Source organism: Solea solea, chromosome 9 (genome assembly GCF_958295425.1).
Source record: "Solea solea chromosome 9, fSolSol10.1, whole genome shotgun sequence".
Taxonomy (NCBI): domain Eukaryota; kingdom Metazoa; phylum Chordata; class Actinopteri; order Pleuronectiformes; family Soleidae; genus Solea; species Solea solea.
In genome coordinates this window covers 15,284,211-15,299,949 of record NC_081142.1, presented here as the reverse complement: position 1 = coordinate 15,299,949, position 15,739 = coordinate 15,284,211, and the positions used below count along the sequence as shown (strand labels likewise).

The 15,739-nt window shown below is 39.9% G+C and overlaps 2 protein-coding genes across 4 annotated transcripts in view; both read left to right on the top strand.

Moving 5' to 3' along the window:
* The window catches only part of rabgap1l (RAB GTPase activating protein 1-like), an 87,154-nt gene that overhangs the window by 30,134 nt on the left and 41,281 nt on the right, over nt 1-15,739 (top strand). The gene's annotated exons all lie outside the window — the stretch shown is intronic.
* Nucleotides 3,563-10,512, top strand: gpr52 (G protein-coupled receptor 52). Its single transcript, XM_058639346.1, has one exon. It carries the CDS (start codon nt 5,317-5,319, stop codon nt 6,436-6,438), a length of 1,122 nt encoding a protein of 373 aa, XP_058495329.1. The 5' UTR covers nt 3,563-5,316; the 3' UTR covers nt 6,439-10,512.

Sequence of the window (15,739 nt, the reverse complement as noted above, 5' to 3'; positions counted from 1 at the left end):
ATGGTATCTGTCTAAAGCAGCTGCACTACACGGCTGCAACACCACTTCCGTTCTCGCTTACAATAAATGTGTATTCACCATACCCCACCCTTCTTGGCGCTGTGCATGTATCCATAATGCAGCCCTAAAGGTCTCGTTCACGTATCCACAGCAGGATCCCAGAAGGCACCATTAAAGGACATTCTGCCTTTCTCCCTCGGAGTCATGAAAACTGGAAAAGAAGAACACCACTATAATGACACAATAATAACTGTAGTCGGATCATTTTGAAATGTCGAAACAAATTAACAAAGACAATAGTAAGATGGGGTTTATGATATGCTATGAAATCTGTAGTGAATGCAGTTGGAAGAGTAAAACTGATGCTTTTAAAGCCTGACAATCTTTTCATTTGTTGTAGTGTTTATAGAGAAATTATCACGCAATTATCACACATTGCCCAATAAAGATCATAGTTACAGCTGTGATTGGGCTGCTACCACTGATATGACGGCTCAGATGATCCACCGAACAGCGTATTCTGTGGTGACACTTTTGTGCCTCAATTCTCATACCGAGTGGCGCTCTGTTTTTTTTCTCTTCATTACTGCAGAGTTTCACCATCTTGACCTGCATTTTATACTAGAGATGACTAGTATTCACTGATATATTGGGGGTGCTTGGACCAATAACTGATATTTGTCTTTCCTTGTGGCCAACTGCAGAGGTTATTTAGTCTTCTGTGGTGAAATTAACACAATATTTGCATACTACAGCAGATGTAGATGTAAATTTCTCTCAATGTGCAAAATACAAAACAACAAATAATAATTGGAGAGCGTAGGAGTCAAGGAGGTAGCAGCCCATTTAGTCTACTGTTTTAGTTATAAGTTGTATCAGAGGACCTCGGCTGATATTGATATAATAATAATGTCGTCCATCCCTATTTTTAACAACTAAATTGGTTATTTTTTGCTAGTATCTATTTAGCATTTCTGTTTTTCTTTGGCAAAATGAAAGCCAGCGAGGCAAACTGTACTTAACAATTGATGAATGTTTAATTTCACATAGAAGCACAAAAGGCTTATTGTTTGCATTTAGTCTTTACAGGTGACTAAAAGATTAATGATACATCCTGACGTACATGGTACAAGGACAATAGGAGCTACAGAATAATGAATATAAACATTTCAACCTGAATGAATGAAGATGATGGATGGTGATTTCAGAAGGCAGCCTGTCTTTGACCTTTAGCTCCTCTTCACCCACTTTACCGTTAAACTGCTTTGATTTCAGTTCATGTAGTATGATTACACTGTGCGAGAGATGAAAATGTTATAGATATTTTTCTGTTCAGGATGGTAAACGTTGTCTTCATGTGATTGCCCCATCTTTATAGTTGACATTTTCAATCCATCCATCTCATACATTATCTATTTTATGTTGATCAGTCATAGAATGTGTCCTCTGGTCTAACTCCTGTGAACTATTACTACTATTCTTCAAGAAATATTGATCGCAACTAATTTAAGTTTTTAGCTGACAAATTGGGCTGCCTTACACAGCTTCACCTTTGCTGTCTATAACAGAGCTGACTGCAATATCTGGACTTTGAAATCCAATTACAACTTTTCAGTATAGTGCACACAGTTTATGGTTTGTTTTTGTTTTTCCAGCCCTTTCCTGGTCTGTGGTGTTATATAGTTCAGGATACTAAAGAGCCAAGAGACACAATTAATGAAAAATTAGCAATTAATGTTAGTTCATTGAACCTAATGGTAAACCTTTTGGGGTGAACCTACATTTATATTAGAAAGAACATCTCATTTGCAATACTCTTAGCATAATAAGGTCCACTTGCCAAAATAAACTCATCATCATAGACAGCTGGTAGTGGACACTTTCCTATTACTTTTGCAGTAACACTGTAAAATATACACTATAAGTGAAAAAACACAAACTGTGTTGTAAAATGGTGCATTAATTGCCCAAATTATCAAGAATACCATGACGTTGTGCAATGTGTCACATCAGTTTGTAGCTGAGTAGACAATATCAGTATCTGTTCACTTGGTAGCCATGGATGCGCTGAAATTATGTCTACTGACTAAAACAAAAGGAGGTGGTAGTTGTTCAACAACATACCAAGTAACAAAACACGAGAACTGACATCAGGTTATCACATGTGCTGTGTTTACATAAAATGTATTTGAATTAAACAATTGACTCCACCTACCTTAATGTATTGGAAGTTGCCCTGGATGTGTTCAACATCTAAAAGTTGGATGGGAACGTTGCACTTATATGAACACACTGTTGTTCATACTAGAATTAGCAGGTGCCTGGTGTGAATGAGGGTGGGATGCCTGGGAAGCAGTGAAAGGTGAATCAGCCTCCACCTTTGTTTCCAAATGACCCTGCTGTCTTTGTTTTGGAGCAGCATGAATTATTAATGGTGGCCTTCTGGTCGTGTTTTTCATCAGTGTCCACCTCCAATGTGTGAGCATCGAGAGAGCTTCATTGACTGGCCTCCTCTGTAGTAACAGCAGAACTTTTATAGTATTCATTGCCCCTATTTTTATTTTTAGCGTTCCTCTCGTTTTCCACTAATTCTCTGTTAGACCAAGTAAACCAACACTGGTGCAGAAGAATATCCTGTCTCCATGACAATTAAAGAGCCATCGCTCTGCATTGAATGCTAACTTTCATAATCAAATTATGAAAGGTTGCATTGTACTCAAGACATTGTTTAACCCTCAAAGTTTAATCATATCCTGTATAGAATCTATAAACTGTAAAACCCCCTCTTGTCTGAAGTAGCTGTTGTCCATCTGCCAACCACTCTCCATAGTCTAAAAGGCTCAGGTGATTCAAAAACCGACTTTCCTCCTGCCCTGACATAATGTTCCCCAGTTTTTCTAACTGTCCTACTGCTTAGCAAGGTTGCTTTTACTCGATCCTCTATCATCTGCTGACCATGGAGGATGTTCTTTCCTTTCCTTTAAGTGCCTGGCAACTAAAATGTCCTGGCAAGCACACCTGTGCGAAGCTGTTGGATAAATAAAGAATTAATAATAACAAATCGTACCTGGAGCCTGACTGGATTAGAAAGAGAACATATTTACTGTTAAGTAGTAATGTGTTGAAAATTGGTAAACTGGGGCTGAGCATGAACACTGTCTTCCACAAATGAAGAGGGTATTACTGCCATGAAATATTGTTATTATATATGTACAGTTGTATCCATCTACTGGGTTAGGTAGATGTTTAGGGAAGGGAGGGTGAAAATGGGATATGTTTGAAGTAAGATGCAGGAGGATGGTCAGTGTGGGAGGGGGAATTTAGTTAATAGAAAATAGACTTAGAGATAAGTAATATGTAAATAGGAAATGCATCCAAATATACCTCTGGGAAAGAGCCAGTGTGTGAGACAGAATAATGTGTCAGGGAGCCTCAGGTGCAGCTGGGAGGAGAAGAGGCGGGACAATGAGTGAGAGGCCGGGGGAGGGAGAGAGCGAAAAAGGGAGGGTTTTCAGTGTGTGTGTGGAAAGAGAGAGAGGCAGAGGGAGGGGGAGAGAGACATGGAGGGAGGGAGGAAGGGAAGTGTAAGCCAGTCACAGCATCTCTCCTTCTCACTGCACCAGGGCTGAGGGAGTCTTCGTCCCTTTGCTTCCCTCGCTGCAGATTTTACCCATTTCCATCAGCGCAGTCATCTTTTTTTTTTTCTTGCTTTTTGCTTGCAGCTTTTGACAGATACATTGAATTCATCTCCTTTTGTATACCAGGATCCAAGGATTTATCTATGATTAACATTTTGTCCTGTTTAACGGAATCTAAAGGGGACCTTTGCAGAGGACAGTGCTTCAGACTGGGACTCCTGCTGAGACTTCTTCTTTTCTTTATGCTGCCAGAGTGGGTTCCCTTTTTTTGTTGCGCACCCTGTGTTTTGTTCATGCTGCGAGACATACTGAGGAGAAAGGATACTGTATAATCCGTTACCTCTACAACAAACAAACAAACAAAAAGAGCTCGTACTGGACAGACCTAATGCAAGTTACAAAATCTTTGGTTGCATTAGACACTGTCGGAGAAATTGCTTAACCTCTCCCTGCGAATGCCTCAGAATGTCACAGCAATAAGTTTATAGAATAAATGAACAAATTGCCGATTGATCCCCTCATCTCTCTTTGCAAGTATCTGCCACAGGATTGCTGAGGAGCCAAAGTGAGTGGAGCGCTGAGTTATTCAGCTGGCCTCTCATCATTGCTCTTGGAGAGTCCTCTCATCTGCCTGACATTCAACGCTTTTATCGGCTACAGGGCTTTTATTTGTTTATCGTTTGCAAATTGCATTCTAGAACACTGAGAGGCAAGTTTGCACATTTGGATTTAAACTTTACATCACTTAAATGGCTGAACCCATTCAGACATTTTTTGTGTTGTTACCTCATTCTGCCCGGGGACACGATGCATTCAATTAAATGCATTATCCCCCACAGCACCATGTGTGTTGAGAGAGCTGTGACATTATCTCCTGTGGAGATCCCCTTGTTTTTATAGCCTGTGTCTGTATTTTGATTCAGACAATAGCTGGGCACTCATGAACTCCAGACACTGACCCGAGACCACGAAAATAAGGGAAGCCTGCTGTAATATATTAAACATACTAGCACCCATGGCACAGTGAAACTTTGGGTTGTATTGAAGGTTTTATTCACAAAGTTAAATGTAATTATACACCAAGACAGATGCCCAAGAAACTTTTTTCTCCCCTGAAGAGTATTTGTTTGAAAAGCAATTTGCTGCATACAGTAACTGCCATGTGATATATTCCGTTCTTTGCATCTTCTATACTTCATGCTTCCACTCTCCCAATGGCAGCCCTCATTAAACTTGGAAGATGAAACCACTGACTGGCAGGAAAAGCAGCAGGGGAACTCACCTTTTGGAGAGATACCAGCCACAATGCTACCACTATCCTGCCTTAGGTGTACCAATGGAATACAGTTTTTTGTCCTCTCTACTTCTGACTGTTACCCACCCACTACTTTCACTAACAATGAGTGATTGGAGCAGGAGAACTGAACGGGTTGTCTTCCTCTCCTAGAGCTGGTATTGATTTCCCTCAAGTCGGTGTGCATTTGATTGAGACCCAGCTATGTGAAAGCAAGGCGAGAGAGACTGAATGTGCAAGACATGGTATTGAGCTGTGTTAACTGAGAGTGGTTGCAGATGCCCAATAAAGAGCGGGAGGGGGCAGACAGTTCTCCAGTTTCAGGCCAGCTGCCTTATGGGTGGCACAACACAAACCTGACCCACCTGGACAGCACCCAGAACAATGAACCAGTCTGAATTGACAACGGACCCGGTGCTCATTGCCAACAGCAGCCATGGAGACTTCTTCCCTGGAAGACCCTCCAACCACTCCTGTCCCCTGGGCTGGGGGCTGAATGAAGGCCTAGAGACTTGTGTCCTGGAGACTGCTGTCATTGTACTTCTGACAGCACTCATCATTGCAGGGAATCTGACAGTGATCTTTGTGTTCCACTGTGCCCCCCTACTTCATCATTACACCACCAGCTACTTCATCCAGACCATGGCCTACGCTGATCTGCTGGTGGGTCTCAGTTGCCTGGTGCCCACCCTGTCTCTGCTCCACTACCCAGCAGGTGTCCAGGAGCCCATCACTTGTCAAGTTTTCAGTTATGTTATCTCTGTACTGAAGAGTGTTTCAATGGCGTGCTTGGCCTGTATCAGTGTGGACCGCTATTTGGCCATTACTAAACCACTATCTTACAACCAGTTGGTGACGCCATGCCGGTTGCGAGGCTGCATCACCCTTATATGTGTCTACTCTAGCCTGGTTTTCTTGCCCTCTTTCTTTGGGTGGGGCAAGCCAGGATATCATGGGGACATTTTTGAGTGGTGCGCTCACTCGTGGCCGACCTCTGCCCTATTTACAGGCTTTGTAGTGTGCCTGCTCTATGCACCTGCTGCACTTGTGGTGTGTTTTACCTATTACCATATATTTCGCATTTGCCAGCAGCACAACAGGGAGATCAGTGAACGGAGGGCACGTTTCCCAAGCCAGGAGATGGAGGCTGGTGATGGGGGAGGCAGCAGTGGACATCAGGGAGGGCATGGACCAGATCGTCGTTATGCGATGGTGCTCTTCCGCATCACCAGTGTTTTTTACATGCTTTGGCTCCCCTACATAATCTACTTTATGCTAGAGAGCTCCCATGTGCTGGATAGCCCTGCACTTTCTTTCATTACCACCTGGCTAGCCATTAGCAACAGCTTTTGCAACTGTGTTATCTACAGTCTTTCTAACAGTGTGTTCAGACTGGGCATGCGTAGGCTCTCGCAAACAATCTGCTCCTTCAGCCACTGTGCAGCGGATGACAGGGATTTTGTGGAGCCTAAACCAAGAAAGAGGGCAAATTCATGCTCCATTTGAAGTAATTCTGCAGGATATTGAACCCCTGGAATCAATGAATGGGAAATGTGAATCTTAACGAGCTTAACAGCGTATTAACTTTTAGTAAAAGTGGAAGGGCCTAACCGAATGGACACTCTCTGTAACAGCCTGTTAGCTCACTGACACCTGTGACTTTAACTTGGTCACACTAAACCTCAGTTTATTGCGTCATAACATTTCCAGGTTGATGGTTGTAGCGTCTAAACAGAGAGTTGATGGGAGTTTGGCAACGTGTGATGGCTTTCTCTCAGTGTTATGTGACATGACTGAGTGTCAGACCTAATGAGAGGGCAAACATGTAAATTGTAAAAGATTAGCAAAAGTATTTCCTTCGACATTAAATGTGACCTCCTTTTACCGGCCTGTTATATTTTAGTCTTTGTAAATTTGTTTGACCTGCCACTGGATGACTCCTAACTTTTTATGACATATGTCATTAGCAGATACAAGATAACTTGCATACTTGAGCTCACAAAACTGTTAAAAGGAGAAAAGAGAGGGGGGGAAGAAAATGTTTGTATTAACCATATAAATGCACAAAGCAATGTGTTAACAGACATTATGTTGTTGATAAATAACAGGTGTTGTATGGCCTTGACTGTTTTCTATAGAAAAGCAAGCAGTCTTTTCTGCTTTTTGTATTTTGTGTTGTGTTTGTGCACACAATGACAGTCGGTGAGCAGAAGATAGAGCCAAGAAAAATTGACATGATGTACTGTCAGATCTGCAGCCTTTATAGATAGAGTGATGGATTCGTCAGTATGACAGTTGGGTGAAACTGGATAAAGCTGTTACTCAGACCATCTACACAATATACCACATAATCTAACAGTGTACAGCCATTTTTAACATTAAATACCAGTATTACACTTCATAGGCACTTTGGCAAAAAAGAAAATATATATATATATATATATAAAAAAGTTTGAATCCACCACACTGGAGGGATTTATAAATCTCAACTGTAGTTGTAGTGAACTCATAATATTTTAACACCCTGCAGACTGCACTAGTGTGACCAGTATCAGATTTTCTACAAATGACTTGCTGCTTCTATTGTTTACCAATGTAAATATGCTGATTATTGTTAGTTGTGAATTAGGTGGTGCACCCTTCCCAAAACAAATGCACCTTATTTCAAGCATTCAGATTTAGTATGTATTTGAATTAGCCTGGTTTGAGACTAAGGCCTCTGTACGAAGGGCAGCGCATTGAACTCTATACAAAGACGTTAGTGTTGAGGGCAGTGAACTGATGCTCTCAGCAAAAGACCACCCAGCACAGTGTGTTTTCTCCAAGGATCCCCCAGTATAAAATGGTTTATCAAAGCCCACAACTGGCATGCAATTCCTGATATGGCTGTTTTATGAGTGTTCTGCTAGCAGTTTGATTCACAAGTGCTCATGACAGCCATTTTCAACCAGTAACTGAATATTACATTCGTCTTTCCTGTAAATGGACAGCCATGTGTACTACAATAGGGAACACATAATTGGTCAAATCTAATCAAAACCAAAATACTGTTATATTATTATTTATTAAATTGTTTTAATTTGTAAACTTCCCTGTGTCATATACAGGTCAATGATAAGAAGTGTCTTTGCTGACCTAGATACTAATTTAGGTGCTTTTCATCACTGACACCCTTATCTGTTTTTGTAAAGATGATGATGGTGGGTTTTATTTCCTAGCAGCAGTTTACAGGGGCTCGGGTTAATGTGACCCGATCTGTCTGGAGGTTGCTGTGAGGTTGAAACGTAACTGATCTGAAATTACATGCTTAGTTGTGATAAATGTTTAAGGCTATCACTAGCTTATCTTGTATTGGTTTGTTGAACTACAGGCTGGACAATGTTCTATGTTACTAATTTAGCCAATTTGTCCTTAGCTCTGCCAGTTTAGTTATTGACATGAAAATTTACTGAGCCTAGTTGGACATCACCCTCAGCATTTGTGGAACAATAACAACTGACAATTGAACAATTGGATTCGTAGCTGGTCTCATGAAATATAATCACTTGTCATGATGTTTGTATCCATACAAAATAATGAAGGGCAAAGTATGGATGTCCTTTGTGAAATTTCTTCAAGCTTTTTTTGCTACAAGGAAGTTTATTGTTCTCTTTTTAAGCTTGCAGACTGTTTCCCAATCTGATAGACAACAAGCAGATGAACTGCTTTAGGCTATGATTCCCATCTTTGCTCCAGCACAGTACTATAGTCATTCCAGTCAGTTTACCTTGTACATTCCCTGATCATTGGATCAATGTCAAATTGTAATTCTTTTAATAAGAATACAGCCACGTATTATAGCCAATGATTTCTCTCTTTGCTCACACAGTATTGTTGGTCATGTGTGATTTAGGCCTTGCTTGTTGTGTATTTGTCCATGCTAGAAACCATGTGATCCTCACCCGGTCCCTTGATATTGTAACTGTTGTTCCATTCAATGCTGCTTACCAATATACCCAGTGCGAGTCATTTTAAAGCTGCATTAAGTGATGATCTTTAAAACCGAAAAGAAACAGAGCTACAGTACATGGGCATTTTAGAAGAGTCTGTCTGACCACCTTTGTGAATGTAAGTAAAAAATTTAAGCCAACAGAACCGGGTTATTCACATACTCTACTTTCTTCACCAGCCACTTGTTAATTAACTCTTTGTAATTTTGCATGAGATTTTAAACCTATAGTCAACATGAAATGGTCACATGCTGTGAGTGGCTGCCCAAGTCATTGTTTTGGTTTTTCTTGGTTCAGACGACTAGGATAACCAAAAGAGTGTGGTCGAAGCAGCTATTACATAAAGCCTGCTGAAACGGATGTTGATTCTCAGAAAGATTTGTCATCCTTTAACATACTGTAATTAGGATTTATTTGATTCAGGGTTTGAATCAAAACATTGCTTCATGCAGCTTTAATGCAGTACAGATTTTTCTGTATATGTGCCTAAAGATGTATTTTGTAGGAAAAGTGAACAAAAGTGTTGAAGTAATTTATTTTCCATGGACATGCTGCACTTTTTAAAAAAACATTTTTCCATCACCATGAAAATATCTTGTGAATATGAACATTGTCATTTTAATTCATTTTCACTGACTGTGAATAGTTCAGAGGGTTTTCCACTTTGACCAACAACGGGTCAATCATTAATTTACCTCAGTCTTGTGAATTCCCTTTTTTACTCTCATGAACTGTCATATAAGAAGAATTACACTAGGAAAACACACAATTTAGCCATGTAAAATATTGCATTTATAGTTATTATTTAAACAGCTTGTGGTTTTGTCCTCCTTTTGAAGTAGAGTGCAGTGAGGTGGTAGCTACAATTTAAAGGATCTCAATTAGCGCTATTATCTTCACAGTTTGGTGACATACAATTATAACAACATATAAATATCAGAGAAGACTAAATTCTATAGTTATTACAGTAAAATAGCTCAGTTAATGTAAAAGTTAAAATTTTCCATTACAATGGAGATCGCATTGGTCACAAATTGCAAAAAATATTCCGTCATTAGTTTGGTGTTAATTGTAGCAGGTTTTGTGCGGTACATGTTTTAGCACAGGGTCTCAAAAATGCAAGAACCATTGAATGGATATTTATAAAAAAAGAAAAATGTTGTTTATGTGTCTGTACTACACTGACCAAACTGATGTGTTAGAGAATCAAAACTGTTCAACAAAGTTGTCCTACTTTGAAGTGCAATGATAGGGAATTTTATTTCAGAGGGAGTAGTAAAGAGTTTAATTACAGGTCAGTACAGTACATGTGTTTATTTATTAAATTATGTTTATACCTTTACACAATATACTGTATATGAGTATACTCGATGTAAAGTGTGTGTATCTGTTTTTGATCTGCTGTACAGCCCAAAAAAAATCTGACAAAGGTATGGCACACCCATTTGTGTTCAATCAACTAGGCTGCTAATGTTTTGATTAGGATGCAGAGAGTGTTAAATTACACAGTATCTATTTTTTTATTTTGAAATTTGTCAGAGGCTATGGATTTGCTGTTGCTGCCAACCCAATAAAGGTAAAAAATAGTCTACATCCTTTTTTGTGGTGACTTTTGTGAAATGTGTGTACAGTGTTCTGGTGACAGAAGTCATACACTGAAGCTTTGAAGTGACGGTTACCCTTTAGCCAGCTTTCATTCACAAGCAGTGGAACTCAATTTGTCACCACTGGAGCCTATTTGAGTTCCTACACCTGGGCTAGGAACTTGTTCTGGTGTCCTGAAACAAGGTTGTTTGCCATTAAGACATTTTTAGTGAATATGTAGGAATTGAATTGTAGTGAATCTGTAGGATTTAATGAAGAAAAATGCATGAATAATGTAAAATCTCATGATGAAATGAATTAGCTTTAATTTTGGTTTCTATTTAAATAGCTTATAGAACGTTTAAGTCAGAATAAAAGAGAGAGAAACAGTCTGCATTAACAATGCCCTGTACTTTCACAGCCATTTTGTCAGAGTGAAAACCAAAAAGTGTAATTTTCCTAATGATTCAGTTTATGTTGAAAGATCTTCCTCCTGAGGGTTGCTCCAGATACTAGCAGTACAAGTACTTAACAAATTGGGGAAAAAAGTAATGATAAACTTGATTTGTACATTTTGGCCTGTTTAATTTGTGCTTAGCCAGCTGTTGTCCGATCAGTTTGAGAAGTAAAATGCCTTCCTTCCTTCCCCTTACTGCATTTAGGAGCTCATGCACACCATCATGTCCTCTCATGGAGTGAACAATATCCTAATTATTGAACCTGATCTTTGTTCTTGGTCTTAAATTGGCATTTGTACAACTAAAGAACCCAGTCTACTATTAAGAAGTTATATATAACTTCTTAATAGCGTCACTATTTTATTTATCAGCAAATATTACCATACAATTAGCACGTGAAACTGTCAGCAGAGGAGGGAAACTCTGAAATCATCATACCAGTTGCTATTTATGCACAGTGTTGTGAAAAATGCTCATTGTCAATGATTATTACACAATCTTAAATTCCTATCTTTGTGTTGAACCAGCATGTTTGAATTTGAAACAAGCAAACACTTTCAGGAGTAGTCTGTATTTAGCCCTGGATCCACTTACAATCATTCAGCCAAATCAAGAACAGCATGCCCTCCATGCCTGCTCAATATTCATAGCAGGCACCATATCAGGAATTCCCTTTTATTTCCACAAATGGCAAAACTCAACTCACTTCCTCTTTCCCTTTCCATCCTGCCACTCCTCCTCCTCTTTCCGTCCTGATTGAGAAAGAACCACCTGACCCTCTTCTGAGGTAGGGAAGTCATAATTGGAGGGGAAGCCAGTTCCTGCCTCAGTGGGGGCTGCAAGGCTCTACCATTTGTGTTAATGGTGGAGCCTTGCAGCACCCACTCAAAAGCCTTTGAAGGCATAAGGAGGGCTCACTCGTACACCCACACACCAGCAGCACTCCTTCATACATCTTGCATGGCCTTAGTCTTTGAAAACATGGGCTTGCAGCCTCAAAGCTGACAGGTGTTAACCTAGTTGTCACTGGCTGTGTGTTGTTACAGACAGTAATGTGCAGTATTAAACTTAATTTTAAACTTTTATATCACCATTTACACTATTGATGGTTTAACCACCCCAGTGACTCTGCAAGTCTGTCCTGCAGTATTCTCTCATCTGGAGCCATATGATGAACTCTCATACTCCTGATTATTCATGCAATTAAACATCAGAATGAGAAGAAAAAGTACATGTTGATTTTCTAGTGGCTAGTCAGGCTACACTGGGAACATAGTCTGGTCTGATGAATCAGATGTTTCATAGGCACACAGATGGTAGGATCAGAACTTGCCAGGGTCAGAGCGTGCATGAACCCATGCCATCCATGCTTAGAAACAGACTTGGTTACAACACATGCAGACTCAACAAATGATATTAAATGTTGTGCATAACTTCTGAATTTTAGCAAATATAATAAAATATAACAGTGTTTAGATCTCATGTTGGCCAATATTATTCCTGCAATGCAAACAGGAAGTGATTTGTTTCGCGTTCAGACAGACAGACAGACAGAAGCAAAAGCATCTGCCTACAGGTTAGAGTATGGCTGAAAACTCAAAGAAGCAGTCAAGAAAATGCTTACGGGGCACTACAGCATGATTTTCATTGTGCCTGATCTGAATCAGCTGGGTTCAGACAACAACTTTGAAATGTTTGGGTTGAATGAGGTCTCACTGGAGCATAACTTCCATAACAACGTTGGAATGCAAGTGCTTTCCCCAATCTGTAATCTAAGGTATATGCACTAAACTACTATAAAACAAATGACTGCCATCTTTTTCTGAATTTTGTTTTGTATGTATTTCCTTCATTTTAAAAAGAAGTAAAATAAGGCTTTGCCTAAAGCTCTACTCCAAGTAAGGGCTTTGTCACTTGTGTGACTAGAGTTTTGTTGTGTCACGTCTTTTACCGACCTCTGTGCTTGTCACCAATTCCACTGAAAGCAAATTAGTGTTTTTGCCTTTTTGCTCTCCGTCTAATGCTGTGTCTGCAGTTCCAACTCTACAAATTGAAATGCAAAACCAGCCAGACCATTAAAATGCCACAGCGGCGATACAGAGTCAGATGAATTTGCAATCTGCCAAGTGGGCCAGCTGTTGTACCCCCCCGCACTCGCAAACCTCCAGGGAACACTCCAGAAACTTCCTCGCCAGCAGCCAAGGACAAAGGCCTCAGGGGGAGCTGGTTTTTAATTACTGAGCTTCCGTCCTCTGAATATCACACCAATAGATTACCGCACAGTGTCCCACTGAAATGAAGCGATATTAGGAGTTTATGATCAAGCCAGGTGTGGTGTTATGAGTAGAGGATTAACATACTTTAAGGATTAGCATTTGTTGGGATCTTAAGAAAATATGTTTTAAAAAATCTTTGTCATCACTACTCATAAAACTGAGGTATTCAGTGATGCTGATAGGTTTTATTGAGTTTCAGGACCCACAGGTGGTGATTTGTATGGGTCCCTGGGAAATTCAATGGTTCCCCATTAAAATTGTTATTTCTTTGTAGTGTTAAACATCTGTTTGATGCTGATATAGTATGGATATAATTAATAGATCAATTCACGTATAGTGTTTTGTCTTGGATTTTTTTTAGCAGTGGGGCAGGAGTGAAAAATATGTCTTTAATTATAACATTGTGTTCATAACATACAATAACCTTTTCTAGCAAACAGTCAAGCTAGCAAACACAAATGTTAGAGATCAGTGGCAAAGGTTGAAATACTAGATCAGTTTGTTCAAATATCTCTTTTTTATTATTATTTCAGCCCCAAAATCTCATAGCTCATGTGAATAAATGAGTTTACCTACAAGCAATTAAGATAAACTGTACTGTAGCTCATAGTACCTCAGTCAGCACAGTGGAACCATTATTTTTTAAGGAAGTCAGAAGGTGCCTCAGTGGAAATTAATGGCAGACCTTTAAATTGCCTGAAAAGCATTTTATTTTAACCTTCACAAGGAAAGATTTGCAGAGTGCACATTTCCTCTCATAGCACCCGTCTTCATAGCAATGCAGTTTTGCTGGTCAACAAAGGGAGACCACATGTATTGGGCAGTTTTACTGCAACTCGGCAGCGGCACTATAGCAGGTGGTGTGTAAAAGCTTTGATCAGACACTCCTATTCATCACATTATTCCTTTCTTCTTTGTCTTTAGGTATATGTTGTCATGTTTGTGATCAAAAGGCAGTCGGTTGTCATGTTTAATACTGACCCTCTTAATCTATCCAATTGATGAAGAGGCTCTCTAATATTCTGGCTGTCAGTCATTTAATAATGCATGTCTCTCTTCCTCGCTCCTTGTGTCACACATCTTTTCATATCTTGCCTATTATCTATATTCTCATAGAATCTTCTGAAGCTGTGTTTCAGCACCTCAGTGTTAACTGAACCTCTGCTTTTTAATGTCTTATTGATGTCCATAGCAAAACAATCAATGCTGCTTCTTGTAGAATCTCACCTGGAGGAGCTCCAGGGTGCAGATCTGTAACAGACGTGCTCTTCAACACACCCTGCTGTTGGTTCATCGGGGCCTCTTTTCTCCAGCATGGCTCATAAATACACCACCCCTCACTCATGTTGATGCCAGGCTCAGATGGTACATTGCTCGCTTTTGTTTTCTCGTTTCTGAGACATTGACAATGAAGTGCTTTGAATTTGCTCAGTTGATCCATCACTGAGAAACTCCTCTGAGCCCATTGACTGGGAAACAGATCAATAACCAGTTTTGACAGTGTATGGAGATGAGTAACACATAAACAGCATTGTATTGATTTCTCTCATGAGCTTTGTGATTGTGTCTTACAGTAAAACCTGCTGTGAAATCTGCGGCTGGGAGCTGTTAATCCACTCTATGAAAATGTCATTACCTTTTAATGTTGTCATGATACGATGCTGTTTGTGGTTTTATTTTATTTTTTTCTCCCAATCCTGACAACATATATAGGAAAGAAATCTTCTAAATTTCAACGGAATAAACGATGACCCTCTCTCACACACTTCCCCCATTGTCGAGAACATTCTAGATAATTGATTGCCATGCTTATTCCCACTTTCACTGTGTACAGTGTGGTACTTCTTTAACTTAGAATGTAATAGGATTAAACATTATGTTTACTGTGCTGTAGTCATTTGATATCTCCATAATAACTTTTTATTTTTTTATTTTTAGCTGAGTTATTTTATCCATAGATCTCTGTTTCACTACAAGTGACCGTTGCCGAAGTAGTTACAAAAGTGATATTTGTGCCGTCCAGCAGTGCTCCCTCTGAAATTGTTTCGTACATACGGTTTGACTTTGCACCCAGCAGTCTGTCTTCTGCTAGTGTTAAACCAGTGGTTGGCTGAGCCATCACCTCAGGACTAAGTGCACTCTGTGCCTTCAGCTGCCTGAACCTGGCATTATTCGCTCTTGTCTTAATGGTTTAGCAAATCCTGGCTGCCTCTGTGTCGAGGGGTTCACCGGCCAGCAGCCTTGGGCCCCAACCACACCCTGGAGTTACAGTTAACAGTCAGCAGAGAAGAGTAACTGAATAGCTCGCCGCTTTTTGCCAGAATGGAGCTGCTCTCAAGATTCTACATTTTTATTTTGACTTTTAAAACATTTATCTATCACTTAAATCTAGAGAGAGTGAGAATGTCAAAGCAGGTAGGTGGTTCATTATGCTGCTCAAGGGCATTTTGACAGGATTCATTGCTGTTGATGGACAGACTGACTCATGCTTCTAAAGCAA